General features: G+C 41.8%; 1 protein-coding gene across 7 annotated transcripts in view; it reads right to left on the reverse strand.

Annotated features, from left to right (window-relative positions):
• Positions 1-4,023: 4,023 nt before the first annotated feature.
• Positions 4,024-27,401, reverse strand: part of INTS10 (integrator complex subunit 10) — a 30,490-nt gene continuing 7,112 nt past the window's right edge. Inside the window, exons 8-18 of one of the 7 annotated variants that reach the window (XM_055334920.1) lie at positions 26,952-27,121; positions 25,645-25,778; positions 21,309-21,462; positions 20,225-20,307; positions 18,830-18,982; positions 15,876-15,984; positions 11,570-11,649; positions 10,331-10,493; positions 9,380-9,473; positions 6,524-6,601; positions 4,024-4,434 (exon numbers count right to left, since the gene is read on the reverse strand). In XM_055334920.1, coding sequence (XP_055190895.1) covers positions 4,278-4,434; positions 6,524-6,601; positions 9,380-9,473; positions 10,331-10,493; positions 11,570-11,649; positions 15,876-15,984; positions 18,830-18,982; positions 20,225-20,307; positions 21,309-21,462; positions 25,645-25,778; positions 26,952-27,121 — 1,375 coding nt within the window. In that variant the 3' untranslated portion in view covers positions 4,024-4,277. The other 6 variants (XM_055334919.1, XM_055334915.1, XM_055334913.1 and 3 more) reach the window with 6 other exon arrangements.

Raw genomic sequence — 27,401 nt, forward strand, 5'->3', positions numbered from 1 at the left:
TCCTATTTATAATTATGTGAATAAATTGTTGCTCTGACACTTTTTTTTACTCAGGCGACTATACAACAATCACTGGGTGTCAGCGTAAATGAAATTGCAACATAATAGTTTTTTTTAACATAATAGTTTTTATGTTTCCTTTAATGTGATTCTATTTTCCAAAGAAATGGGGAGACAGGTAGACTTCTGAGGAAGTTCCATCAAACTGCTTTTCAGATAGAGATTTCTGTCAGCTGTAGACCCTGACTGGGGGTTGGTCTTTAAAAAACAGTAAGCAACACACGGTAGGATCCATGACCCTATTAAGGCTTGAGATTTTTTTTTTTTAAGATTTTATTTATTTATTGTGTGGGAGATATCAGAAAGGGACACAGAACATAAAGACTTCTAACTCTGGGAAATGAACTAGGGGTGGTGGAAGGGGAGGAGGGCGGGGGGTGGGGGTGAATGGGTGACGGGGACGGAGGGGGACACTTGACGGGATGAGCACTGGGTGTTATTCTGTATGTTGGTAAATTGAACACCAATAAAAATTAATTTATAAAAAAAATAAAACAAGAGACCAAATAAAAAAAAAAGATTTTATTTATTTATAAGAGACACAGAGAGAGGCAGAGACACTGGCAGAGGGAGAAGCAGGCTCCCTGATGTGCATGCAGGGAGCCTGATGTGAGACTTGATCCCAGGACCCCGGGATCACACCCTGGGCTGAAGGCAGGCACTAAACAGCCGAGTCACCCAGGCCAGGGATCCCTAGTGTTCAAGATTTTTAACACTCCTTTTGTTTGAACTTTGAACTGATGTGGGAAAACACATTGCAGCGTTTGTCTTGTTGCCTACTTGTATAATCTGTTTTCACCAGGGTGTACTGAGCCAACATTTTTCTCTTGGTAATCAGTATTTGTTGGGCTTTAGGTTGAAAGCATTGTGTTTTCATGCTACATACATTGCCAGAGTTGCTGGAAATGCTAGATGTTTGCCTTAAGTCAAAAGGACTCATAAACCCTTCATCCACTTGTGTATATGTCAAAAGACAGCTATTGACAAAAGATGCCATCATCTTGCTGGCTTTCCTTTGGCCAATTCCATCTGAAGTGCCAGCGGTGAGGACAGCTAGGCCTTGCTGCCTGCAGGGGTGAGCACGTGGCTTCCCCCATGTCTGTTACCATTTTGGGCTCTGGTGCAATTCTGTCCTGATGACTGCAGCTTTCTGCACAGAAAATCAGGTTTTTTGTGGCGGTTTGTTCTTGTATTTGATAGTTCATAGTCCCGTTCTTCTACTTCGATCCAGGGTAGTTTTCCCGCTAATGTTAAACTCCAAGGGGGTTTAGGTTGTAAATTGGTACCTCCGTGTAGCCAAATCCTGCCTGTGATGGCCTGCCCCGGAGACAGCTTGTGTAACATCCCAGGTGACGCCTGTCCCATGTCAAAGAAACAAAGCCACACTGATGGCGTGCTGAGGGCAGACCTGACTGCACTAAGGGGTCCAGTGTGAACTAAACCAGTTTCCTGGAAAAGAAGGCTGGAGACTTTAATTTTTAAAAAAATTTTGAGAGAGAACCTGAGCAGAAATGGAGGGGCAGAGGGAGAGGGAGAAGCAGACTCCCTACTGAGCAGGGAGCCTAATGTGGGGGCTCAATCCTAGGACCCCGGGTCCATGACCTGAGCTGATGACAGACACTTAACCGACTGAGCCACCCAGGTGCCCCAGCTGGAGACTTTTTAAAGGCTGGGTGTGATGGGATTGGTCTGTGTGACAGGCCCTGGATTTGAGTTGGCGCTTCTCCTCCTATCTTTATGTCGGGAGGTCGTGGGGCAGGTTGAAGCAACCTAAATTAGGCCCTTACCCTCCTGGATATTTACATTTCAGAGGCAGCTCTGGTTCTTAGGTTCTGGTGGTAGTGTTACATCTCAAAGGGCAGTGGGAGAACTTGTAATTGCCAGCTTTCTAAAAATAACTGCTCTAAGGGGGTTCAGGGACCTGCTCATGCCCATGTTCTTGTTGAATCGAATAAATTTGTGATCATGTAGCTTTCTCTGATGGGTATTTTAAAGGGGTCCAGGGTCATCCTGGGTACACGGCCTTAAGCTGCTGGAAGCGGTGGAGTTTGGTCACATCGCTGCGAGAGGTGAGGAGGGGCCCTCCTGTGCCAGTCTGCAGGCCCTGCCCTGCCTCACCCCGTCCATGGACTTGGTTTGATTTCCCACTTTATTCTATGGCCTTTCCCCTGCAATTCTGCACACACAAGTGACACCACTCAGCTACAAAAAAATTAAAAAGAGGGACACCTGGGTGGCTTAGCGGTTGGGCATCTGTCTTCAGCTCAGGGCGATTCCGGAGGGATCGAGTCCCGTGTCAGGCTCCCTGCATGGAGCCTGCTTCTCCCTCTGCCTGTGTCTCTGCCTCTGTCTCTCATGAGTAAATAAATAAATAACATCTTTAAGAAAAAAATTAAAACGATGATTGGTTCTTTTTCATCTGGTGCCTACACATTTGTGTATCCAAAAGTCTTGTTTTGAGGTATGCTGCCCCCACACACTGATCTGAAGAAGGTATAAAACCAAAAGGTGTTTAATTTGAAAGCGGTTAGGGACTAGCATGCTCCTCAGTCAAAACAATAGGATGGTTTATATATTTGGAATCAACTCATACTAAACTGATAGAAAATTGATAAAACACTAAAATGAACTAAGGTGGAATATTTTCTGACATCAGATGTCTATTACTTAAACCACTTTATTGATTTTAATACCCTTGAACACCCTTGAACAGATTTGAAAGGAACGGGTCCATTTATACAGATTTTTCACAGTATGGTACTATATATGCATTTTTCTTAAGATTTTAACATAATTTCTTTTCTCTAGCTTACTTTATATAGGGGCACCTGGGTGACTCAGTGGTTGAGTGTCTGCCTTCAGCTCAGGTCGTGATCCTGGAGCCCTGGGATCGAGTCCCACATTGGGCTCCCTGCGTGGAGCTGCTTCTCCCTCTGCCTGTGTCTCTGCCTGTGTGTCTCATAGATAAACAAATCATCTTTTAAAAAAAAAGAATATTGTATATAAATCCTATAATATACAAAATACGTGTTAAGGCTTCCATTTAACAGTAGGCTATATTAGGTAAGATTTTGGGGAATCAAGTTATATGGATTTTCAACTGTGCATTTGGTAGACTGGTGGGGGGCATGCTGGTGCCCCCCAGGAACCCCCACGTTGTCCAAGGGTTGACTAGATCTGAAACTTTCATGCAAAATGACTAACTTCTTAGCCTCATTTAAATTTTTTTTTTATTTGAGAGGGAGAGAATGAGAGAGAAAGAGCACAAGCCGGGGGATGAGGAGGCAGAGGGAGAAGCAAGCCCTCCAATGAGCAGGGAGTCCATGGAGTTCGATCCCAGGACCCTTGGGTCAGGATCTGAGCTGAAGGCAGACGACTTCACCCACTGAGCCACCCAGGCACCCCAGCCGTCTTATTCTTAAGTAGCCCCTAGAAACAAATATTTGATGTTTACCTGATGTATTTTGGGACAAGAAAAGAAGAAAATAAACCTGAGAAAACAAACCAGCTAACACTGACCCAGCTGGACCCGCGAGGCGTTTTTCCACAGACCTCAGGTGAGGGAACACTTAAGTCTTCACAGCCTGCAAGGGGAGTGCTGACGTCTCTGTGTTTCAAGGCCAAACCTGAGGTACTGGGAGCTAACCTGTCCCAGGCCAGGGCACTGAGGGGCCGGGCAGGCTGCGGCTGGAGCCAGGCCACAGGGCTGGGCAGGAGGGAGCGGGTACCGGCATCCCGCCCTTTCTACAGCCTCCCACCCACAGCTCCTTCCCTGCAGGCTCACTTCAGTTCATTTGCGTAAAGGTCTGTGCTATTAAAATTTCCTGAATGAAAAGGTCTGTAAGTATGTTGATATGTGATACCTAGCAAAGCCTAAGTATGGAAAATAACACCTTGAAATCATGAATAAGACTCCTGTTAAGTGAAAGCACACTCTTGTTCAGAAACTCACAAGAACTGAAATACATTTTTAAAAGCCCCAAACTTAGGATGATTTTTATTTACAAAAGAGATTGTTTTGTTTTACAAAAATTACAAAAAACAACTCTTAAAAATAGAACTAGCTTCTCAGACTCTTGGGAACTACTCTGAAGCCACTAAGGAATTAGAACTCAGAGGTTTTCTTCTAAGCATCATAAGGGCATCTATGGATGCTGTATGTCTTCACAAAGAGGTGCCATGGCCCTGGGCCTTTCCTCTGGCGGCAAGGGCTCCGGTCAGGCCAGCGTCTGCAGGAGCAGGATCTTCTCGTTGATGCAGAATCTGTGCAGGACCACCATCAAGTTCTCCCCACAGCGGGACACCTGGCGCTCCATGGCCAGGCGGAAGTCCTCCTTCACGCCTTTGGTGATGCCCCGAGTGACTGTGTGGTGCCTGAGGGCAGCGACAGGGAAAGAGACGCACACCACACTGAGTGCCAGCATCACCGTTCGGTGTTTCTGGGGCAGAAGTAACATGTGTCTGAGCATTAAGCACAAGTAAAAAAATTCAAAAAGGAAGAAAAGCCCTAGCCAAACAATCCCCCTGCTCATTCCTTCTCAGAAAGACATAGAACTAGAGCAACATTTCCCCCACTCAATAAAAGGCCAAACATCTAAACATCCGGTAAATGCCAGCCACTCTGCTTCTGAACTCCTGCAGCCCTGACACCAGGCAGCCCTGTGCTGACCTGTGCACAGCTCTGTTCACTGTGGGCCAGCGGGGTCCAGGCCACAGGGCCACACAGGTCATGTCCAGACAGGCCAGCCGAGTGCAGAGGTGGGAGCAGGGAGGGGAACCAGGAGCCACCACACTGAGCTGGGGCCTGGGGCCTGTGTGCAGCCTCTGGGGTTGCAAGTGCATCTGTCTCCTGGCAATACCAAGAACAGGACAGCTCTGCCAAGTGCTGAGCCCATCCAGACTCAACGTCTGTTGGGGAAGCAGCAGGAGGAGTTGGCCGTCCCAAGACAAGAGCCTGGCAGGGGTGGGGAGAGAGAAGCAGACTCGCTGAAAAGCAGCCAGTGCCCTGCAAGAGCCTGCTAGAGACCAGATCTGGTCCACGTGGTCAGGAGACGTGCACGTCTGTGGGAGGGTCAATGGGAGCCCAAGAAGAGGCTCTAGCTACACCTGAAAGCTGTGAAGAGGAGACCACAAAAGAAATCCCAGAAAACCAAAGACATCAAAATGAAGAAAAGAAAAATACAGCGAAACTCAATGGGTCGTTAAAAGGAAAGAAGCTCTAACTACCAGGTCAGTACTTTAGATCAGTAGTAGACACCTCCATTCCCCATTTTGATTGCCTAACTTCCCTCAGACGCGGTAACAGAGATTTAAAATTAGATATTTACATGTTAGCCAAAACAAAACTGTTGAAACCACTCTAAAATGTTCCTGGTGTTGTTGTTTTAAACTTGTGTATCGTCATATAAAACAAGTACAACAGAAGTAAAAAAGTTGCAATGCAACAGAAGGAAAAACAAAAGTAGGCTGTGTGAGGCTAGTAGAGATTACGGGACAGCCTAATGATGCCCACGGGCATTTGAAAGAACTGCGCGACCAAACAGCAGCAGACCTGCGCAGAAACACAGTTCCTTGTCAACATTCCGGTGCCAGTGAGGCTGAGGCCATGACTCTGTCCCACTGGCAATAGGCACAGACCTATTTAAGCTGTCCTGAGACTCTGTTCTTCTGGGTCCTGGAGGGCAACCCCCCATGGGAGCCAACCCTCAAGCAACCGAAAGTTACTGCTATTTGCAGGCAGTGAGCTAACAGGCTTTGAAAGGTCAAAGCAAACTCTCCCCTTCGTGCTAGTAAACCTAGAATACAATGTCTGTCCTATTGATCATGGTTCAATGGTAATGCTTCTATACATAAGGCAGTACAAGTCCACTGTACTTGTCTCATTCCTATCCGGTCTCTATCCCTCTGGGGAGTCTGGATGAAGAAGACTATTAGTTATTCTGTGGTTCACAGGCAGGAGACATTGGCTGGCACATGCAGGATACCAAATATTTTCAGTTTCAGAAAACTCAGTGTCAGTGGTAGGAAAATGTTGTGCTAAGGCCTGGTTAGACCACAACATCAACACTGGTCCCTAATTAAAAAATCCATGATGAAAATTTACTTCAGATGGGCTTCGGCATTCTTCAGTCTGTAAGACTGAATGCCTTGTGTTTTATCAAATAAATCGAAGTCTAGGGGCCTGACCCTAATGGGCACTTCACCTAGCACAGTTTTAGATCTTTGTTTTCCAGATCCATAATGATTTTTAAATTGAACACAAAAAACACTGGCAACTTATGGAAGAAAAATAAGAAATGTGACAATATTACAACCAGATGGTTTTGCCAAGGAATGCAGAACAAATTAAAGAAATAAAAAAAGCATGAAAAAGAGCGCTGAGGAACGAAGAGCTGAAGACCATGGGCGGCACAACATGTTGACAAAACGGCACACTATGAGCAGGTGTGTTTCCACTTGGTACCTGTCAGCAGTCTGTATGCTGGGCTGAAGCACAGGTAAGAATTCCTGCTGCAGTAACCCCATGGGAGGGCTAGAAGGCCTTTAAAAAACAGCAAACAGCAGCATTCAAACACCCACACCGACTCACCCTGCACTGCAAAAACAACACGCCAGAGAAAATGCACAAGACCAAACAGACTATACAGAGAGTCCCTCGAACCTCCACGCCCCCGCCCCCCTGCCTCCCAGGCCACGGCAGAGTCTTTGCGGGGTGGGGGGTGGGGGTTGAGGGTGGGTGGCTGAGGGAGAAGCCAGCGGCCCTCTCCCTGCACCTGCCACTGGGGAACATCCAGAGCATCTTGATCCTGGGCCCTGAGCTCAGCCCACTTGAGATCTGGTGTGAAAACAATCAGCTGTGCCCCTGCCAGTCCCAGAGATAAACCTGGGGACTTCTGGGATCCATCTCTGCCATGATGGAAGCCCCAAATTGAAGAGGCCCTTCTGAGAGGACTCAGGGGCTTGGCAATATTTTTGATAAAGAATGGTTGAGTTGGAAGTTCAAAAAGTATTGAGAAAAGGAGCAGATGGGGGAAAAAAAAGAGTCTGGGGCCCATAGCTTTGCAGAATTTGTAACAAAGATTTAGTGCACAGGACACGTTTTTTCCATTTTCATCCAGCCTAATGCAACTCAGGTACCGCAAATACCAGCAGAGAAATAGTTCTCTATTTTAAAATGTATGACCAGGACGCACTCACAAGCTGACCCAAGGGGAGGGCTGTACACTGCTCACAACACCCTGGCCTCTCAGCTGGAGGCACCACCCACAAGGGCTTCAATGGCTTCAAAGAATTTGTTTCGAGCCCAAAGGGAAAAGGAATACAGTTTTACTCAAGATTTGGATTCTAGCCCCCTCAGGAAAAGCTCTGTGGCTTATGCAATTTGCTTCTCCTGGTGGGTTAGGCCTAAGTAATTTGAAATGCAGGTGTCAAAGGAACTTTTGAGACTTGCATAGGGAAGAATGGGCAAATGTCTACAAGGCTAGCTCACTCACTAACTATCCCTATTATTGCTTCCAAATGGATGGGTTAGCAGGTTTCCCAAGGTGCCTACTGGTCTTCTACAGGCAGTCAGAAGCAATTAAAGTTTATTTTGCCCAGGGCGGGAGAGCATGGAATTCTCTTTCGAAGCCCAGAAATGCATGCTACGCATCCTCACCTTGCCCTAAACAACCCTTCAGAGTGACACTATCTGCGTGTCCAGGACAGTGCCTGCTTTCATTCCTTATCCTCGGGGTTGTCTGCATGTAACCAGGTCCGTTTTTCAGCTCAGTACAAACTGGCTACACCTCTAGAGGAAAGGTTCCATGTGATGAAGCCTGAGATGCAACTGTTGATTTTCTAACAGTCCACTCACATTTTCACAGTTAAGCACTATCTGAAGTGAAGTTATCATCTATAAGTTTAAAATGTGGTTGATTTTAAGGCTGTTCCTATGTTATGATAATTTGTAAAGTGAGTGTTAATGTGAATTAACTGAAAAGCTATTAATATTAGGTGTGTTTTATATATCCAGCCTCAAAACCTAGAAATCTTATTTTTAAGCCCACAAAAGGGGATATCTAAGCTCCCATATCAACAAGTCATCATTGTTCTCGAACACTGTCAGGAATATTTTAACCATGCAATTCTTCTCCCCAGAGTTCACTTGCAGTCTTAGGGAAGGGAATGGAGATGGGAGGATGAGCATAGCCACCCCATCTTGCCTAAGCAGCCTAATGCATAAAAGTCTCTCATGTTTCCAAAAAAGAGCATTTGCTCTTTTATTTTAGATGTTTAGAATATTTATAATATTTACAAGATGAAGAACTAAAAGCCCACTTAATCTCCTCATTCCTTAGAATAGATTCCATAAGACCCTCTTCTCAATAGCAGTAATGTTCACTTTGCCCCAAATTACTATGATTATAAATATCGAGAACGCACATCTCATACTTCCTTCTCAACATTTCTAAGGCTTTACAAAGACAGAAAAAGATGTGGATTTTTGCTCTCCACAATTGAAAACTCGTTCATTTCACAATTGAGAGAAAAAGGACAAGGTTTTCAGCTTCCACAACACTCCCTTCTCACTTGGGGCTCAGTCTCTTGCAGTGACTAACACTGACTCATAGCCATGCTGAGTCTGCAGGACGCAAAGGAGAAAGTATGAAAATAAAGCTACGCGTGGCATTTACAGCACAAAGGATCTATTGCCCAAACTACAATGAGTATTGAAGGATAGAAGCAAGATTTATGAGCTATTTAAAAATCATAAATGGTCACTAACTTTGTCTAGGGTGTGGGAGGGCCTGCCTGAGACCAGGCACCCCACCACTATTTCTTGGGGCAGGCGTGTTTTTCTTAAGAGGCACTAGACCCTGCCAGTTTCCCTGGCGCTATGCAAGCAGTGACGACTGCTTGGGAAGGCTTCATATAAATACTGAAATCCAAGTACAGTTTATAAATAAATAAAGTCTGCAGTTTTTCCTAATCTACTACAACTCTAAGCATGGCTCTTCTTAATTAAAAACATTGTCTAACCGGAAATTTATAGGATTAGCCTGTAAATTTTGGAAAGGAAAAGATACTCTGAATGAGACTTCTGTTTAGTGAAAGGGTTTTAAAAGTGACAGAAGTACCCCAATTTAAAAAATGTTTTATCAGAAATGTAGTTAAGGAACCATCAGGTTTCAGAAGGACCTAGACTCCAATCTACTCTCAAAAACAGACACCAGGTTTGGATTCCTTTCTAGGAAACTTCTCAAAGCTACAAAACTTACAGATATTTCTGACAAGCACATGAAAGGTGAGCACTGGAAGAGCAAGACAACATGCTTACTTGATCAGCATTCCTTGATTGGGTAGCAATTCCAGATGAATTTTCCCACCTTCCTGAGTTCTTAAGTAGGCGAATTCCTCCAGCATATCGATATCTGCAGGTCAGATTCAGGTTAACCACGTGCAGAGACAAGGTGCCCCCTCTCTTGGAGGGCCAGGCTGGCAGGCTGGCAGTGACTGACTTGCCCATGGCCACCCCACCAACTGGGTCCTTACCAGAACCCAGGTCGGTCTAAGCCCCAAACTAAAGATTCTTATACCAACTATAACGCCTCATAAAGAAAAATAGGTTTCCATACAGATTCTAAATAAACAGATTCTATATGGTCCTAACAGCAAAATCTTTTGATTTCTGAATGCAAAATGAAAAAGGAAGTGGGGGTGCTGTATCCCCAGAAACAGTTTAAGAACTACCGCCCTAAAGCACATGGAAAGGATAGCATGCTCCTCACTGTTCAAATGTGGTCTTTCCCTACAAGGGTATGAAACACAATGCTCCCAGTTGTCCAAAGCAATGGCTGGGCTGGGCAGCATGCGTGGTGGGTTCTCAGTGGCAGCTGTTAACAGCTGGACATGGTGCTCTACCAGCTGACCCCAGGGGACAGTCAGTGCTCCCGGGGAGGCCACTCTGGGCCTCTTAGGAACCGGAAGCCTTTAATGTAGGCATCTCAGTATCTTCCTAGAAGTTGCTAGAGGTGGAAAGTGGAACTGAGTTACTGGCATTTCTGATTGCTTTTGTCACTGCTATGAGGCCTTTTACGACTCTCATAGACCAACTGCCACAGGCCCATTTTTAATGGTCATTCTTTCTCTCTTTCCCCCAAATAGTGAAAACCATTATTTCTACCTGGAATGATTGTTTCACTTTTGTACCATGCATTTATTCTAAAAAAAGAAAAAGAAAAGAAAAAAAAAGTCAGGATTTCTTATGCTTAAACAGGAAAAAGGATACTTGTAACATAATTGAAAAAATTCTCATATTGAAAATTTCCTTGTTGGCAAATCTTATTGACGGCTTTCAAGAAAAGATTCTCTCCCCGCGGCCACTCTTGCTGAAGCAAGACAATCACATGCCCCAGGGCCATGTCGTCCCTGCTGTCTGTGAAAGCTCGGAGCTGCAAGATAAGGATTGGCACAGACAAGAAAGGAAGAGGAAATACAGGTTGCTCTTAAACATACCAAATGTTATTTCCTAAAACAAATGCTGCTCTAAGAAACTGTGAGACACAGGGAACAAAGTAGAACATACACCTGCTAGGCAAACATCACACTGCCTTCTGAAGGGTGGGTCCTATCCAAAGAGGCTGGAGTTCCCTCCGTGCTACAGACACGGGCCCTGGCAGCGGGTTCAGTGAGTGCCCTGATGGGAGTGGGGCGTGCACGCTGTGCCTGAAGCTCTGACTTTGGGGCAAGGGCGAGAGAAGCTGAGGGGCTCTGCACGCCAGAGAGAGGAAGTCAGGGATTTCTGTGAAGGGGGCAGTTGTGGGGAGAGGGTGGGCAAGAAGGCTGGGAAGGGAGAGAACATGGCCTGGGGAGAAGGCAGCAAGCCACAAGGAGGGAAGCAAGCTGCCCACAGAGAACAGAGGTGGCCCAAGGCCCTCAAGCTCTACATGAGCTGCTAGGTCTCAAACCACACTTTGAATTGTTTGTTGCCTCCAGGGATTCTGAGGATGCATAAAGGCTGGGAGTTCTGGCCCTAAAGCAGAAACCCAATACTGCTGTTCTCTGGCTCACAAACCCGGTGCTCAGGTCCACTGGCAGCCAGGGGCCTGGTATTCTTCCAACAGCCTGGAAACCTTCCCAGCAATGCTGCGCCTTTGCTGGTGTTTGTCCAAATGCCTGGAACCTTTCACCTAACCCCATCTTTATAATCATAAACTCATCATCCTTCTAGGAACCCAACAGCATGTGTATTCTCTTCTCCTAGCTAATAGATCCCAACATACATTAATTCATAAAATATTTACTGACCATCACGATGGGCCAGGTCATTTGCATAACTGTCCCACAACTACCTGTAAACTGCCCGAGAATGGGGATCATTTCCTACTCATTTGTGCCCAGTGCCATCCACAGTTAGTATTTGTTCACTCCTAGCCCATGTGCTCTCCCCACAACACCAAGACACTCCAATTCGTCAGAACAGGGTTTCAGATGGCATTTTGAGCATGTCAATCAACTTTCAGCTTACCTTAAAACAAGCCAGCATTAAGTGCAGGCAGTACGGCATGATAGCCTTGCTGGTACAAGGCAGCAGCTTCAGATCTGAACCTGGGGACAAAAGTCCACAATACATCTGTTATCAAATAAAACAGCTTTGTGAAGCGTATGTTTAAGAGGCTTTCCAGAAAAAAAGGTAAGCGACAGTCACCTGATTGCAAATACAGTTAAACCATGGTTATATTTAGTGATGGCGAAACTGGTTTTAGAGTGATCTCTGGATTTCATTTATCAATCCTCTTTTCTAACCTTTCTTAAATACTTTTTATGGAAAGACATTTCAAATGTAGAGAAAATTATATAGAGTGTTAGAAACACCACTGTGCTCCACACTTGGTCTAAAATGTTAAATGTTTTGTTTTAAAGATTTTAACCTAAGGTCTCACAAATTTAGTGGAAACCTCTTGAGCCCCTTTTCAGATCACAGAATCTTCCCTTCTCCCTAGAGTACCTATTTTTCTGAATGCGGGGTTTCATATTCCTTTGCAACACCACCGAGGGAAGTTTTGCACGTTTTCAGTCTACTACATACCTGGTGTCATATTGTACACATCCTCCTGCAAACTGTTTTCCATACTAATACCTATAGATACCTATTTGATTTAGTTCATTGGCTTTCAATGTTTATTCAGTATTCTGCTATTTACATGTGCTGCAATTCATTCAATCATTCTTTTACGGTGGACAGTGGGATTTCCAACTTTTCACTATTATGAACAATGCTGAAATAAACGTTCTCACATATTTTCTTGAGCACTTACAGGGAAAAAAACTTTAGGCAATAGTTTTTTTTTTAAGTTTTTTTTTTAAAATTTTTTTATTTATTTATGATAGTCACACAGAGAGAGAGAGAGAGGCAGAGACACAGGCAGAGGGAGAAGCAGGCTCCATGCACCGGGAGCCTGACGTGGGATTCGATCTCGGGTCTCCAGGATCGCGCCCTGGGCCAAAGGCAGGCGCTAAACCGCTGCGCCACCCAGGGATCCCCTAGGCAATAGTTTTCAAACCAAAACCTTAATCCTTTCCTTTATGGCATGTGCTCTTTATATCCTAAATCCTTTGCTACCCTGAGCACAAAAGGAGCAAAAAGTAATGGAGATCCTGTATATATATACGTATTTACAAATGTTTATGTACCTAAAACAAAAGGTTCATGAAATACAATTTAAATTTACCCTTTTTACAAGAGATCCATTTTGATCACAGTAACTTTTGTTGGTATTTTAACTTTAATGTGACTTAAATTTATTCACCTTTTCCTTTCTGCTATGTGCTTTTTGTGGCCTAAATCCTTTTCTACCTAAAGGCACAAATAAATTTTTCTGTATTTTCCTCAGAAAGCTTGAAAGTTTTACTTTTCACTTTTATTTAAGACTTTTATTTTATTTTATTAGAGACAGAGAGGCAGAAACACAGGCAGAGGGAGAAGCAGGCTCCATGCAGGGAGCCTGACGCAGGACTCGATCCTGGGACTCCAGGATCATAGCACGGGCTGAAGGTGGCTCTAAACTGCTAAGCCACCGGGGCTGCCCTACTTTTAATTTTTAAATCTTGAAATTTAAATAATTTTTGTGTAGTGTGAAGGAGGGACCACATTTTTGTTATTTTTACATTTGGATCAATTGTCCTAGCACCACCTATTGGTTAAATCATTCTTCACCCACTGAACTGAACTATCACCTGTTTCTCTGTTTCTTGGTTCTCTGTTGTCTCATCTGCCAGTCTCTATGCCAACACTATGCTATCTTTATTACTATAGCTTTAAAATCAGCTTTGAGGTCAGCTAGGCCCAGTCTTAACCCAGCTGATCTGTTTCTGTTTCACAGAGACACATATTTTTGAAGGGGTCAGGGCTATCCTTTTTTTTTTTTTTTTTAACCTTCCATATAACCTTAAAGAACGTCAATAGTGATCAAGACTCATGCTTTTGGGCACCTGGGTGGCTCAGCGGTTGAGCATCTGTCTTCGGCCCAGGGTGTGATCCTGGGGTCCTGGGATCAAGTCCCACATCAGGCTCCCCACAGGGAGCTTGCTTCTCCCTCTACCTTCGTCTCTGCTTCTATCTCTCTGTCTCTCATGAATAAATAAATAAAATCTTAAAAAAAAAAAAAGAAAAAAGACAGTCATGTTTTCATCTTCTAGGAAATTTTATGTCCTTATGAATCTACCTACTAGTCACAAAGACCTTTTCTTCTAAAATGTGTTATCGCTTTAGTTTTTCCATTTAGTCTTGGCTCCATTTCAAATTAGTTTTTGTGAATAATACGACATACATTTTTTTTATTTCTACACCTTAGGCCCTTTGTTCCAGTACCAGCTGGTCGAGGATACCTTCCTTTTTCCAAAGAATTACTCTGGTGCCTTCACTGAAAACATCTGACCTTATTTGCGTGGGTCCTGGATTTTCCACTCTTATGCCAATATTGTCTGGATAACTGTAGCTTTATATTTAAACTCTTGTCATTAGGTAAGGTAAGTTGCCCAGTTTTGTTATCTTTTTCAAAACTGTTTCAGCTAGTCTGGATTGCACTTCCCTATAGATTTTAGAATCAAATCTGTCAATTTCTACCAAAGCTGCTGGGATTTTCACTGGAGCTACAGATATATTTGGGGAGAAGTAGAACCCTAACAAACATGATCTATGAAAATGATTTTGCACTTTTCAATAAATTTATCCTGAAGTATTTTATGTTTATGTTATCCTATTTGGAGATTCCTAAGGCTTTTCTAATGGAGCCACACACGTAGCTGCAAACAAAGGCAGTCATATCTGTGAATGAAGACAACTATTTTCAACCTTCATGCCTTCCTTTTTCTTGCCTATTGTGTTTGCTACAGTTTCCAGAATGCTAAATTGAAGTGGTAAGAACAGACACTCTTGTACTGTGGCTGATCTTGGGGAAAGCTTTTGCTATTTCATAGTTAAGGATGATGCTGAGGAACAACTATGTCTAGTTTGCTAAGATTTTTTTTAAAAATCATGAATGATAAATGCAAACATAACCGAATCTTATCTGCATTAAAAGAATCATATGAATCTTCTCCTTTACTGTGTTAAAGTGGTGATATTACAGTGATTGATTTTCCTATGTTAAACCACCTTTGCATTCCCAGTATATTTGGTCATATGTGTTATCCTTATATATTCAGTTTGCTTTAAGATTTTTTGAGGATTTTGGAATCTATGTTTATGATGGATACTGGCCTTTTAACGTTCTTTTCTGGTAATGCTCTTATTTCATTTTGCTATTAGGGTGATGCGGGCCTTAAAAACTGAATTGGGAAGTGTTCCCTCTTTTTCAAGGAGAAAGGTGTTAGGTGAAAGGAGAAAGGTGAAAGGTGTGTAGGATTGGTGTTATTTCTTCCTAAGTGCTTGACAGAATTCACCAGTGAAGCCATTTAGATCTGGAGTTCTGTGGGAAAATTTTTAAAAACAAATTTAGTATCTTTGAGAGATCTGTATCTATATGAAACATTCATATTTTCTATTGCATTTTGTGTCAATTTGTACAAGTTGTGTTTCTCAAGGAATTTTTTCCATTTCATCTAAATTGTGAATTTACTGGCATAAAGTTATTAATAATGTATTCTCTTAATGGCCTTTTGGTTTCGATAGGATCTGTTGTGACATTCACCCTTTCATTTCTGCTCTCAGTAACTCATATTCACTTGCTTCCTGGTTAATCCTGTTAAGAGCTTATCAATTTATTTTTCTCAAAAAAGCAACTTTTAGCTTTGTTAATTTCCTCTATTTCATTTTCTATTGCACAGATTTCTGCTCTTATTATTTCTTGTCTTCTACTTTTCTTGGGTTTCACTTGCTTATCTTTTTCTAACTTCTAATGTGGAAACTTAGAACTCTGATAGTGAATCTCTCTTCCTTTCTTATATAAGCATTACAACTTACTGTATATAGTTTATTAAGCAATGTGCTACTTGAGGTGAAGCTCAAAATAGCCTGGGAGAGAAATGTCAGGAGACACTTCTTAACTAATCGTCTGCAAGTCTTCCGAAAATTGGTAAAGATAGGATAAGGAATTCACGGATATTCTTCAGAGATAACAAACTTGGGAAGTGAAGAGAATCTTGGAAGAAAGACAAATTTACAGCTGCTTATGAAATCAGTGCCAAGGACAAGCTTGGCAGGGATTAACTTTTTATATAATTTGTCAAGCCCTGCAGATCATATAGTATTATTTCATCAGGAATCAAAAAATTTCCCAGTCTTGGGTCCTAAAGCCGTATTTACAAAGTAAGAATAAAACTTGTCATGGTACCTTTTCTAAATTTGGGCTTTATTTTTGAGGGTTCTTCTTGTGATTTGCTTCCATCTTGAATGGGGAGTACCATGTAGCACATCAAATCAAGGACTTTTTCACATGTCATCTAAAGAAGATCAGATGAGAAGGTACCAATTTTAAATTTTCTGATTGAAAGCTAATCAACATAACACTAACATACATGTAGCATACAACTGGGCAACCTGTGCACATGGAGGTTCGTAGCACTGCCTCAAGACTCTTTGTAAGATCATTACTGTTTGCTCAACAGCAAACAGAAAAAGAAACTGAGATCGAATTTAGGTACTAGACCTTTGAGGGAATAACAACTCATTCTTTCCTGTTAAAACAAAAGAACAGAAATTAAAAATTAATGAAATATTAACTAAACTACCAACATGTTTAACAATAGAGTGGCATCCAAAGGAAGTATATCCATCTTAAAGACATTTACTAACTCATTGAAAAGAAAAATCAACAAAATGGGACATAAAGTAGAACTAAATGGAATGATATAGAATGTAATTTAAAATGAAGGAGAAATATACGCAGGCTAAACTAGCTGGAAACAGTTCAGGTTGGAAGGTTACCCTTATCTAAGCCTTAAGGGAAAAGATTTGGAATGTAGAAAAGAGAAAAAAGGGTTTTTGGAGGAAAGGACGATGTGAAAAAGGGCTGGGTATTTGTTAGGTGATTACGTGAGGGGAAGGAATGCATGGTTTAGGAAATAAACAGATAAAGTGGTCCATAGCAGTGGTGGAGGCTGAGGAAGGCCTCAAGTGCCACACAACACAAAGGTTGCTTTCGATCCACAGAGTGGATCACCTATGAGTCCACCTGTTCATATTCTACTAGAGCTAGATTTCATTTGGGAAGCATGTTCTATGAGTCACACAACCTTCTTATTATCCTCATTTTATAGATGAGAAAGTGCAGTCTTAAACTCATGCTTCCCAGTCTTAACACACCCAGAAAATGTTTGTAAGGCTGCTCAGAGCCAGTAGGACTGACCTGGGGGCTCTAGCTGCCCCAAGCCACAGCCAGCTGAGAGCATCGGTATCTTGGTACATCTAGAACCCAGCTAAGGCCACAGGGTGGTGAGGCTCTAGCTTTAAAAACCTGAAGGTTTGGTAGTTCAGGACTTGAACACTGGAGTTTGACAGCTCGGTGTGATAACTTGCCCTAGGTCACAGAGCTAGGAAGTGGTAGGGACACAATGTGTCCCCCAGAGTCACACACCACCATCCTTCAATGTACACCTCCAGCCAATCCTTTCCTTAGATCCTTCCTTGACTACACGGACTCTGGTGAAAATGCTCTTCCCTGAATGCCTACTATGCCTGTATCACGGACATACTGCTTAAGTATGTAATTTTTAACGTTCTCCTATAAATACTTGTACTTTTCTCTGTAACTCACATTATATGTCCTGATGCAGGGATCCCACATGCCCCAAACCCTGCTTATACCTCCACTCCCAGCACACAGTTCAACTCTAGGCACCTAGGTAGTCAGTATTTCGATTAAGTGGAATAATGATAGCAATCTCATAGAAAGCAATGACTGTAACTTAGAGATGGAAAAAGATTATACACAGAGCAACTCCATTTAGAGCCAGGGATTAGGGTCCTGGCAGAGGAAATAAAAGGCACTACACCAAAGATACTAAGTTTCATGCTGGAAGACTCAAAAAGATTAGCCAGAGTAAGAGTTAAGAGTCAACCCACGACTCTACAGTTTTATATCCAAGGGCCAGAGAACGAAGGAAATTCTCATCTGGACATGCTGGGTCGGAGCTGGAGACAGCTGCAGAAGCTGAGAGTCAGGAAGCAGGTTAAGGTAGACACTAAGGATGCAGGCCTAACACAGATCAGCTTTAACACTAAGGATGCAGGCCTAACACCGATCAGCTTTAACCCCAAAGAGAATAAGTTCATCCAGCTTATTTAAATCTATTTATTTTATATTCCCCAATATGACGCTGAACAGCAGTGCCTTGTGTAGTCTTTAATTCTACGTGATATATGGATATCTGGGTAGGTAAATATGTGTTCTCCTTCAAGTTCTCAGGAGGAATTCACTGGAATGAAGATTTAGGTACCTGATAATTACATAAAGAATGGCAGAAAAGTATTTTCAATGCACATACTTTACATACTGTTTCCTCCTAAATATCATCATGGCAAATTATAAATCATATTTCAAAATTCAAGTTTAAAAACTTAATTCAGGGTGACTAATCACAAAATAATCAACTTAACATATAGAAAGATGAAGAAATCAGAGTTTGTGTGTTAAGTTGTGGCCTTGAATTTATGCTGTATGAATGTGCTTTTTAATTAATTTAATGTACATTTTAATTGAATTCAAACCTTAATATTAAGTATCAAAGCTGTGCAAACTTTGTGGTTTGTGGTAGGTGCTAAGAGAGATTCAAAGGTAGAGCACATGGTCCCCACCCTGTGGTAGGAGGGGCTCATGACTACCGGAAATAGACTTGTTTACATGTCTGCTCTAGCAATACCCAGTAGCAGGTGTACTCATCATGTAAAAAGAGAATCTGAGGCTCAGATAAACTAATGGAAATCCTCCATTCCCACCTAGTAAATGTCTTTTCTGTCCAAGTATACAAGAGGACTGATTTCTCTCTAAATGGTTCCAGATAAGAAAGTAAAGAAAAAAGAAACCCTCCTCCAACAAAATGGAATGAGGACAGAAAACCTGAAAAGTACTGAAGCCTAATTTCAGGGAAGACATAAGTAAAGAGAAAACAAAGTAAAACAAAATCATCAACATTTTTACCAACAGATTAAGTGATAAAATCCAAGCAGCAAAATCCTCTTTCAAATAAACATACAGAATTAAAAGGTCCTTCCAGGGTAAAGAGGAGGCCCCAAGGTAGCTGAGCACATCTGAGGGCCCTCCCCACTCGCAAGGCACACATTACTCACTCTGTACTCCCCTAGAGCAAAGTGGCAAGTTGCTAGCTGGATGAGTGCCCTCTGATGCTCCAGTGTTCCCTGTCCTGTGATCTGTGGCTGAGGAAGTGATCCCTGGAGAGCTGCTAAATGATGCAGGCTGGCTATTGCTTTTTTATATTGACCCTAAGAAAGACATACCAGCAAAGAGGTGAAAACCACCACCATCTAAAAAAATCTCCAGATTTGGGGTTCCTGGGTGGCTCCGTAATAAGTTAAGTGTCTGACTCTTGGTTTCGACTCAGGTTGTGATCTCAGGTTTGTGAGATCAAGCCGAGTAGGGCTCTGCACTCAGCATAGAGTCTATTTAAGACTCTCTCTCTCTTTTTCCCTCTGCCTCCTCTCTGGGCTTATTCTCTCCCAAATATATTTTTAAAAATCTCCAGTTAATTATGTAACTAGCAAGCAACTACAAATAAGGTAGCTCTGTTTGATCATCTGAGGAGGAAAAAGATTTAGCAATAATTAAACCAACTTACTTAAAGCTAGATGGAGGGTTCTCTATGGAGGTACTTGATATGGACAAAGATTTTTTTCTCTCTGGTCTTAATTTTTTTTTTTAAGTTTGTTTGTTTACTTATTTATTTATTATTTATTTATTCATGAGAGACACACAGAGAGAGAGGCAGAGACACAGCCAGAAAGAGAAGCAGGCTCCATGCAGGGAGCCTGACGTGGGACTCAATCCTGGGACTCCAGGATCACGCCCTGGGCCGAAGGCAGGCGCTAAACCACTGAGCCACCCAGGGATCCCTATTTATTTATTTTTTAATAATCTCTATTTCCAACATGGGGCTTGAACTCACGACCCCAAGATGAAGAGTCACATGCTCTACCGACTGAGCCAGCCAGGCTCCCTTGGTCTTAATCCTTAAGACTAAATAAAAATCACACAAACTTTTAGATAAAATATGTCTTGGATATGCCATTTCTTAGAAATATTTTACTACTAATGCCATTTCTCTTTATGTAGAATGAAGATAATTTCAACAACACAGGTTGGAAGCTCTGCATTTTCTTGGGGAATTATTAGCTCTCTCCATTCCAGGCATATGTAGCCCAAGAACAGGACAGCAAGGCAGAAGGACTCCATCAGAGTAGAGAGGAGGAGGCGTGAGAAGTATTCATCTTTTATTGAAAAGTAAAAACCTTACTTTTACAGAGAGGTATAGGTATAGCTGGACATAGCAAAAATAACACAGAAGATATGGGCTTGTCATTTTGGAGTTATTTTGAGATGAAAGTGGACCATAATCGCTCAGAGCATGACTAATCTACAGAAGGAACATTCGCACCTTACATGTTACAGTTGCGTCCCAATAATAATCATCCTGTATAGACACAGGAACTTAAAATACATGACTCTACCTGATAGATGATCATATCGGTGAGGAAGATTCTTAACCAAAGCCAAGTATCTGTCTTCCATGCCAAACAAATTCTTGTAAATTCTGAGAATTAAGAGCAAATTTACCAAAAGCATGTTAACACAGAAGCCGAAAACAAAACAAACGCACCACAACCACAAAATTCCAAAACATGGATTGTAACTATCAACTCTGATTTCTAAAACAATGGTCTAGAATCTCAATTAGTAAAGTTAGAATGTAATACCCACCAGTAATGCCCAGGCACTATTGTTATCAGGCCTCAATATTTACTAAGCACACACCATTGTCCCAATGGCTGTTCAAAATGTTTTTCACATATTACCTCATTATCTTGTAAATTACTTTGTTTTCCTCAGAACAAAAGTATCATTTTCCTTTCACCCAGCTTAGATAATAAAGATACAACGCTAAGAGTTTTACTCATTTTTTAAAAAGTCAAGTTATAAGTAAAGGAAAAATCCCCCAAAGGTCACATACATGTTTGCAATTCTAGATGTGACTGGGAGAGATGGAGGGGTGCTGTATTTACCTAGAAAAAATGACACAACACATTTGACCAAGGGTTCTGTAGAGGTATATGACAGCAGGCCAAGGGATGAAGGGCCACTGGCCAGAAGGAAAGGAAAAATACACTGCTGAATTCTAAAGTATGGCAAAAATCCACTAGTTTCCTTAGTCAGTTGAAATAGTCAATAGTTATAAAACTCCCCATAGTTTTAAGTCTATTCTCAAAGGAAAATGGGCTTTCTGTATGGTGAGTTTTTCAGGCAGATAAAAACAGCATTACCTTTTGTATGCTTAGCTACATGTGACTAAGGAAGATACAAAGTCGAACAACTAAAAACACAGAATAAGCCCAGCAAGAAAAAGAAGAGGCCAGCAATACAAATGTTAAAAGACCAAAATCTCTCCCTCAAACTCCACCCTAATCCTAATTATAATAAACGTTCAGAGTAGAAGCTAAGATGTAAATGATTATTTGAATATTAATAATTATATAATACACACTGGTAACACTGATAACAAATTAAACAGCACCAATATGACAGGCATGTTCTTACCCTTGTCAAGGAATTCCAGGGAGTAGAGCAACTCCCAGCTCTCCCTGGCTAGCTTAAAGCTATCCAGCACTTCGATGGAGTTAGCAAGCTCAGCTTTATTGACTATGATGTGACGATTCCTGCCTTTTGCCGAACAGTCTTCGTCGTCTGAACTCTGCTTAGAGAGGGTGAAAGAAGCGGAATTAAAGTCATACACGGATGACCCTTCAACAACACAGGTTTGAACTACACAGATCTGTTTGCACATGGATTTTTTACAGTCCAGCACTTAAATGTATTTTCTCTTCTTTATAATTTTCTTAATAACATTTTCTTTTTCCAGCTTGATTATAAGAATATAGTATATAATACATAGAACATACAAAATATATGATGATCAACTATTAATGTTATAGATAAGGCTTCTGGTCAGCTATAGGCTACTAGTAGTTAAGTTCTGGGGGAGTCAGAAGTTATACAGATACATGACTGTGCAGACAGGGGCCGGTTGGCACCCCTCACCCCCATGTTATTTAAGGGTCAACCATCCTCAGACACTGTTATGTTTATTACCTCCAATTCTGATTACTATATGGATTTTATATCAAAGGATACTATCATGAGTATCATTTTTTGAACTTAACAATTTGGCTTTAAAATTAATATAAATTTTTCATCTTTTCACTCTCACACATTTAATTTTTTACCTTAAAACTAAGCTTATATTTTTCTGATAAATTCTAAGCTGATGTTGACTTCTAAGTAAAGCTATGGCGTTAAAATTTGCAATAGTTTAAGAACATATTGATGTTATTAAAGCCCCAAATAAGAGTTTTACATTCAGAGATACAGGTAAAGTAGCATATGTTTTATAGTTTATTTTTTCATGCGTGAAATCATTTAATTTGCTTCGAAAGAAGTTTATCACGTAGAGGAATAAAATTAATGCCCAAATGCCCTAAGAATCAGAGAAATGACTTTTACTTGTATTTTGTTCCCTATACATAGCTTCTCTCACGGCCAGTCCTCTCTAGCTCTGCTCTCCCAATGCAAAGTGTCGGCCGGGAAGTAGGTTTGCCAGTACTCATCTATTAATGCTTTCTGTATTTTACAATAAAGAGTCCTACTTTCCTTGCTCTTCATCTCAAGAAATATAAAATCAAAGAAAAGAGAGCTCTCAGAGAATTGCACCTATTATAAGCACCAGTAAGCATGGTCAGACAGTTTGCCAAAAAATAGTAAAGGTAAAACAGCTCCACTTAATTTTATTTTGCTGAGAAATTCTTGACTCTCTTATTCCATCTAGATTATTTTACTAACTTAATGACCCAAATCAAATTCTCCATCATATTTTTACACCACTATGCTCATTTAAGTCTATGTACAAATATTTCAGCTGAAAGCTCCATTCCTCAAGCTAATCTCAGAAAAAATAAGCACCTCCTTCCCACTACCCACCTTTCTCCCCCACTTTCAGAGCCTGGTATTCTGCTTATCCTTGATGCTTGGGAACCCTCCCTACCCACTCTATTTAGCTGCCATATTCTTATCCTCCCTCAGTAATGACACATACTCAAAACCTGTTAGGTATCCTGCTTCATCAGGGCCCAGTTCCTTGCCACATGTTGCCAAACTGAGAGAATATACTAATATGGATGTGCAATTCATTGTTCCAACTTACAGAAAATATTCCTGCCTCAAAACAAGATTGGAAGTTTATGGAAGGGACCTCAGATATGGTGGGAATTGTTTCCAAACAGTTTCTGAAATTGATTCTGAAGTGCAAACATACACTCTGAAGTTTTGGCCAGATGCTGTAAGCAAGAACCCTGACTATAGGGAACATACATAAGTATGTATGGGTAGAGAACACAGTCCACAGGAGAGGCCAGCGCCCCCACCCTCCCAGCCACCTGACATGTCACACAAGCCAGGGACTTAGGCTGGGTGGAGAGCGTATGCCTGTCTGAAGAGGGCAGCCTCCATCTGGCCCAGTATATCAGACATTCCAATTACTAAAGAGAAGTCAGACGTCTCAACTGTTGTGAGAAATCTCCCAATTCTTACATGCTACATAATGGAAAGAAACAAAACACTATGAGTAAGACAAGTCTATAGGCTGAGCTTTATGTCCTCTGCTGTGATGGCACACATAGACACGACTGGACTTGTGGCAGGTCAGGATAGGTCCCACAGTCGTAGGATAGAGTGAAAACCAGGAAAGATCAGTTAAAAGAGTAAAAACAAAAACAGATGGAAACCCAAGTTGGTTGGAGGGGTAGAGTATGAGAGCAGGGCCTCCTAGATGACACAGGAGAGGTAAAAACAGAAGGAACCAGAGGGCCAGAGGGTTTAAACAGCTATTCCATGGCTGGACGCTGAGTCTGAGAAGAAAGACTAGGAATCTCTCATTCACTAGCCGCAGCTCAAGCACTATCCTGATGTCCAGAATAGAAGACGGACAACGTCCTTGGCCCCACAGAACCTGTACAGAGCTTATGAGGAGACACAGAGAGTAAACCAGCAAATGACTAAACCAGAAAGTAGGCAGCAATAGGGGGTATGCGGAATTGAAATAAGAGTAATAGAGAAAACTGGTTGGGCATCTCTAGGCCTCAGAGGGAGAAATGCCTGGGCTGACAACTCAGTGACAAGGACACAGGCTGGTAGAGAGCACAGCTCGGAGGCAGACATCCAGGGGCAGGAAGGGGCTCAGAGCACTACAGCTGCTCAGAGAGGCCAGTGTGTCTGCAGCATGCAAAGGCCTGCTCAATAACTGCTCTGGAGCCAAAGTGGAGAGTTTGAGTTTATTCTGAGCATGATGGGAAGCCACTAGAGGTGGTAAAGCAGGGGAATGATGTCTGACTTGTCTTTAAAAAAACATCACTAGAGCTGTTGGGAGAAGAAGAGACTGTAAGGAGCTAGAGTGCAAGCAGGGAGACAAGATGACAGCTCTTGTGACATATGGATGGTTTAGACAGGGAGCAAGAGGTGGTAATGGAGAGAAACAAACTGATGGAGCTGTGTTACTTATACTGATTTGTATAGGGCATGTCATTGCTTTCAGACAAAACTAGTACTAGACAACCTATCATCCACATGGCAGGAAGGGTGTCTATGGTCTTAACATGAGGTGCCTGGACAGACTACACATTCACGGAAACCAGAGGGAGAGCTGACGGCATCTGGGAAAGCCTAGTTAAGCAGAGTTCTCAACCTGGGGCTACTGGCTGGAATTCAAAGCATCTCTGAACTTCTGAAATTACTGGTGAAATTGTGCATGTGTGCATTTTCTGTGGGAGGAAACAAATGAGTTTATCAGGTTTAATAACCTCACAAGGCTTCAGAAAGGCTTCACCTTCCCTGCTCCATTCTGTACTACACAGCCAACTAGGACCTACAGGCCAGATGGTGTTTTTAGCAATAAAGTTTTCCTAGAACATAGCCACCTCATCTGTTTCCTATTGTCTATGGCTATTTTTCGTACTGTCACAGCAGAGCTGAGCAGCTGCAACAGAGACGGTGGGGCCTGTAAACCCTAAACTGTTTGTTACCTGGCCCTTCGCAGAAGTCGTCTGCGGACTCCTGACCTCCACTATCCTGTTACACACTGCACCTCCACTAAGCTTTCATTGAAAGCATCACTCTGCTGTAAAATAAGCTGAAAGATCACTGTTCTGCCCAGCCTGCTGCCTGGCCCCATCATAAGATTAATGGCTCCTCACATTCTCTGGCGTCCCACATGTCTGTGCAAACTGTCTTATCTTCACAAAACCCACCTCCCCAATTCCAAATGACAAAACCCTCTATATCCTTCAAGGCTGATTTCAAATGCTGACCTCCTTCATGAAACCTTTCCAACACATCTCCTTAGGTTGTAATGACTTTCTAGCCAGAACACCTTGGCCCTTTCCATTCTGAGGCCAGGACTCAGCACAGCACTCTGTCTACGTGTTCAAAGCAGTTCATTTGGCTTTGCTTTTTACCTTTAATTGATGCCATACAGTCATGAGAGGTAGAACTAACTTATACCAGGGTTTCTTTACATCGGCCTTTTGGGCTGGACAAATCTTTGCTGTGGGGCTGTCCTGTGCACTGTGGCACAGTTAGCAGCAAGGGATGCCAGGGAGGCCTCTACAAAGTAGATACTAATAGCAACTCCGTCCCACCAAGCCATGGAAATCAAATGTCCTCAGATACTGCCAAATGTCTCACCACCAGTTAAGAACCACTGATTTACATAGTAATTATAATTAAACGACCCAAGCTTTATCAATTTAGCTCCAAAGCTGTATTTTACATTCATTTTCAACAAACCATAAACATATAATCTGTTAATCATATCTGAAAGGATTACCATGGTTTTCTCTCTTCCCTCAGCTAGTTTCCTCTTTTTATGTATATGTTTGTTACGATCAATTTCTACATCACCATACACATTTGACACATCCTCAAGAAGAACCAGTGGCACTTGGCTTGGGGCATTAGGACCTATGGATAGGGGGAAAACACCAATACTTAAAAATGCAGCGAAGAAAGGAAAACTTAGTATTAAGTGGAAGTTTACTCAGCAGTCATTTAAAATAAAGGTCATGAAAAAGTATGTTCAGTTTGATCTCAGGTAGACAAACATGAATAAGAAAAAAGACTGTACGGATATACACCAAATTATTAATAAAGGTTCTCTCTCAATGACAGACTACAGGTCAAAGTTCCCTCTCTGTATTTGTTCTTATGTATATACAAATTTTTTAGAGTGATCACGAATCAGAAAATTAGTGAGACACTTAAGACCGTGAAGTTATATGTTAATATGTTATAGCTACAAACTCCAAACAAAACCTAAATATGTGAAAGACTAAGGTCATACACAAAAATGAGAGCTGTGTTATACTGGATGGGTAGGTGATTTTACTCTTACCTTTCTATTTTCACATTTTTAAGAATTTATATGCAAAAATATTATTTAAAAAAATTTTCGTCTATTGCAAAATCTTTGTAAAATCTACTTCAGTACTCTGCTATATCTGTTGCTTTTTCAAAATAGAGGCACTAAATATCTGTATTTAGTTTCATAGTACCACTACATCCTCTGATATAGAAATTTTATTACTGGGATCCCTGGGTGGCGCAGTGGTTTGGCGCCTGCCTCTGGCTCAGGGCACGATCCTGGAGACCCGGGATCAAATCCCACATCGGGCTCCCGGTGCATGGAGCCTGCTTCTCCCTCTGCCTATGTCTCTGCCTCTCTCTCTCTCTCTCTCTGTGTGACTATCATAAAATAAATAAATAAATAAATAAATAAATAAATAAATAAATAATAAATTAATAAATGAATAAATGAATAAATAAATAATTTTATTACTTAGTTACTTAATCAAGTGGGCTCCATGCCTGGCATTGAGCATGTGAGGCTCGAACTCACAAACCATGAAATCAAGACCTGAGCCGAGATCAAGACTTAGACACTTAACCGAGTCACCCAAATACTCCAATTACAGAAATTTTAAATGAAAATACATAAAAACTACCAACAAGTTAAAAAAAGCACTAGTGTCGCCCACAATTATTTGGATTCAAGAACAATGTTAAGGTAAACATTTTTATCTTCATCATTCCAGCTGAAGCCAGTATTTTGGGAGACTCTAAAGTTCTTCGACCAACCTTGGAATAGAGATGGTTGTATGCTGTTGACATACTGGAATGCATTCTTAAAGAAGACCAACATAGTGGAATAAACCACTTGGTTTTTATACTTTGCATGAGCTTCGTTATCAAAATTGTTCATGTATCTGCAGAGATCTTTCATTCTGTGTAAAATATCACCATAGCTTCTGAAAGATGAAGGATGAGAAAGATTATTTAATTACCCTGGGCTTTTTGGCAAAAGGTCTAGAGAAAAGCCCCAATAGAAGCATGACATTTAGCAAATGTAGCTGGAGGTATGTGTAATTCCCCTTCCAAATTAGAGCAGTGATCAGACCACTGTTTCAGGACACAGACATGATAAAGTAGCTACTCTTTGCTCTGAATGCCAAGGAGTGCTTCCAGCTCTTAAGATTCATACTTCCGTTGGGAAATATTTTAATAAAGTGAAAAACCACCCTCTTTGCA

This window comes from Nyctereutes procyonoides, unplaced genomic scaffold, assembly GCF_905146905.1.
Source record: "Nyctereutes procyonoides isolate TBG_1078 unplaced genomic scaffold, NYPRO_anot_genome, whole genome shotgun sequence".
Taxonomy (NCBI): Eukaryota; Metazoa; Chordata; class Mammalia; order Carnivora; family Canidae; genus Nyctereutes; species Nyctereutes procyonoides.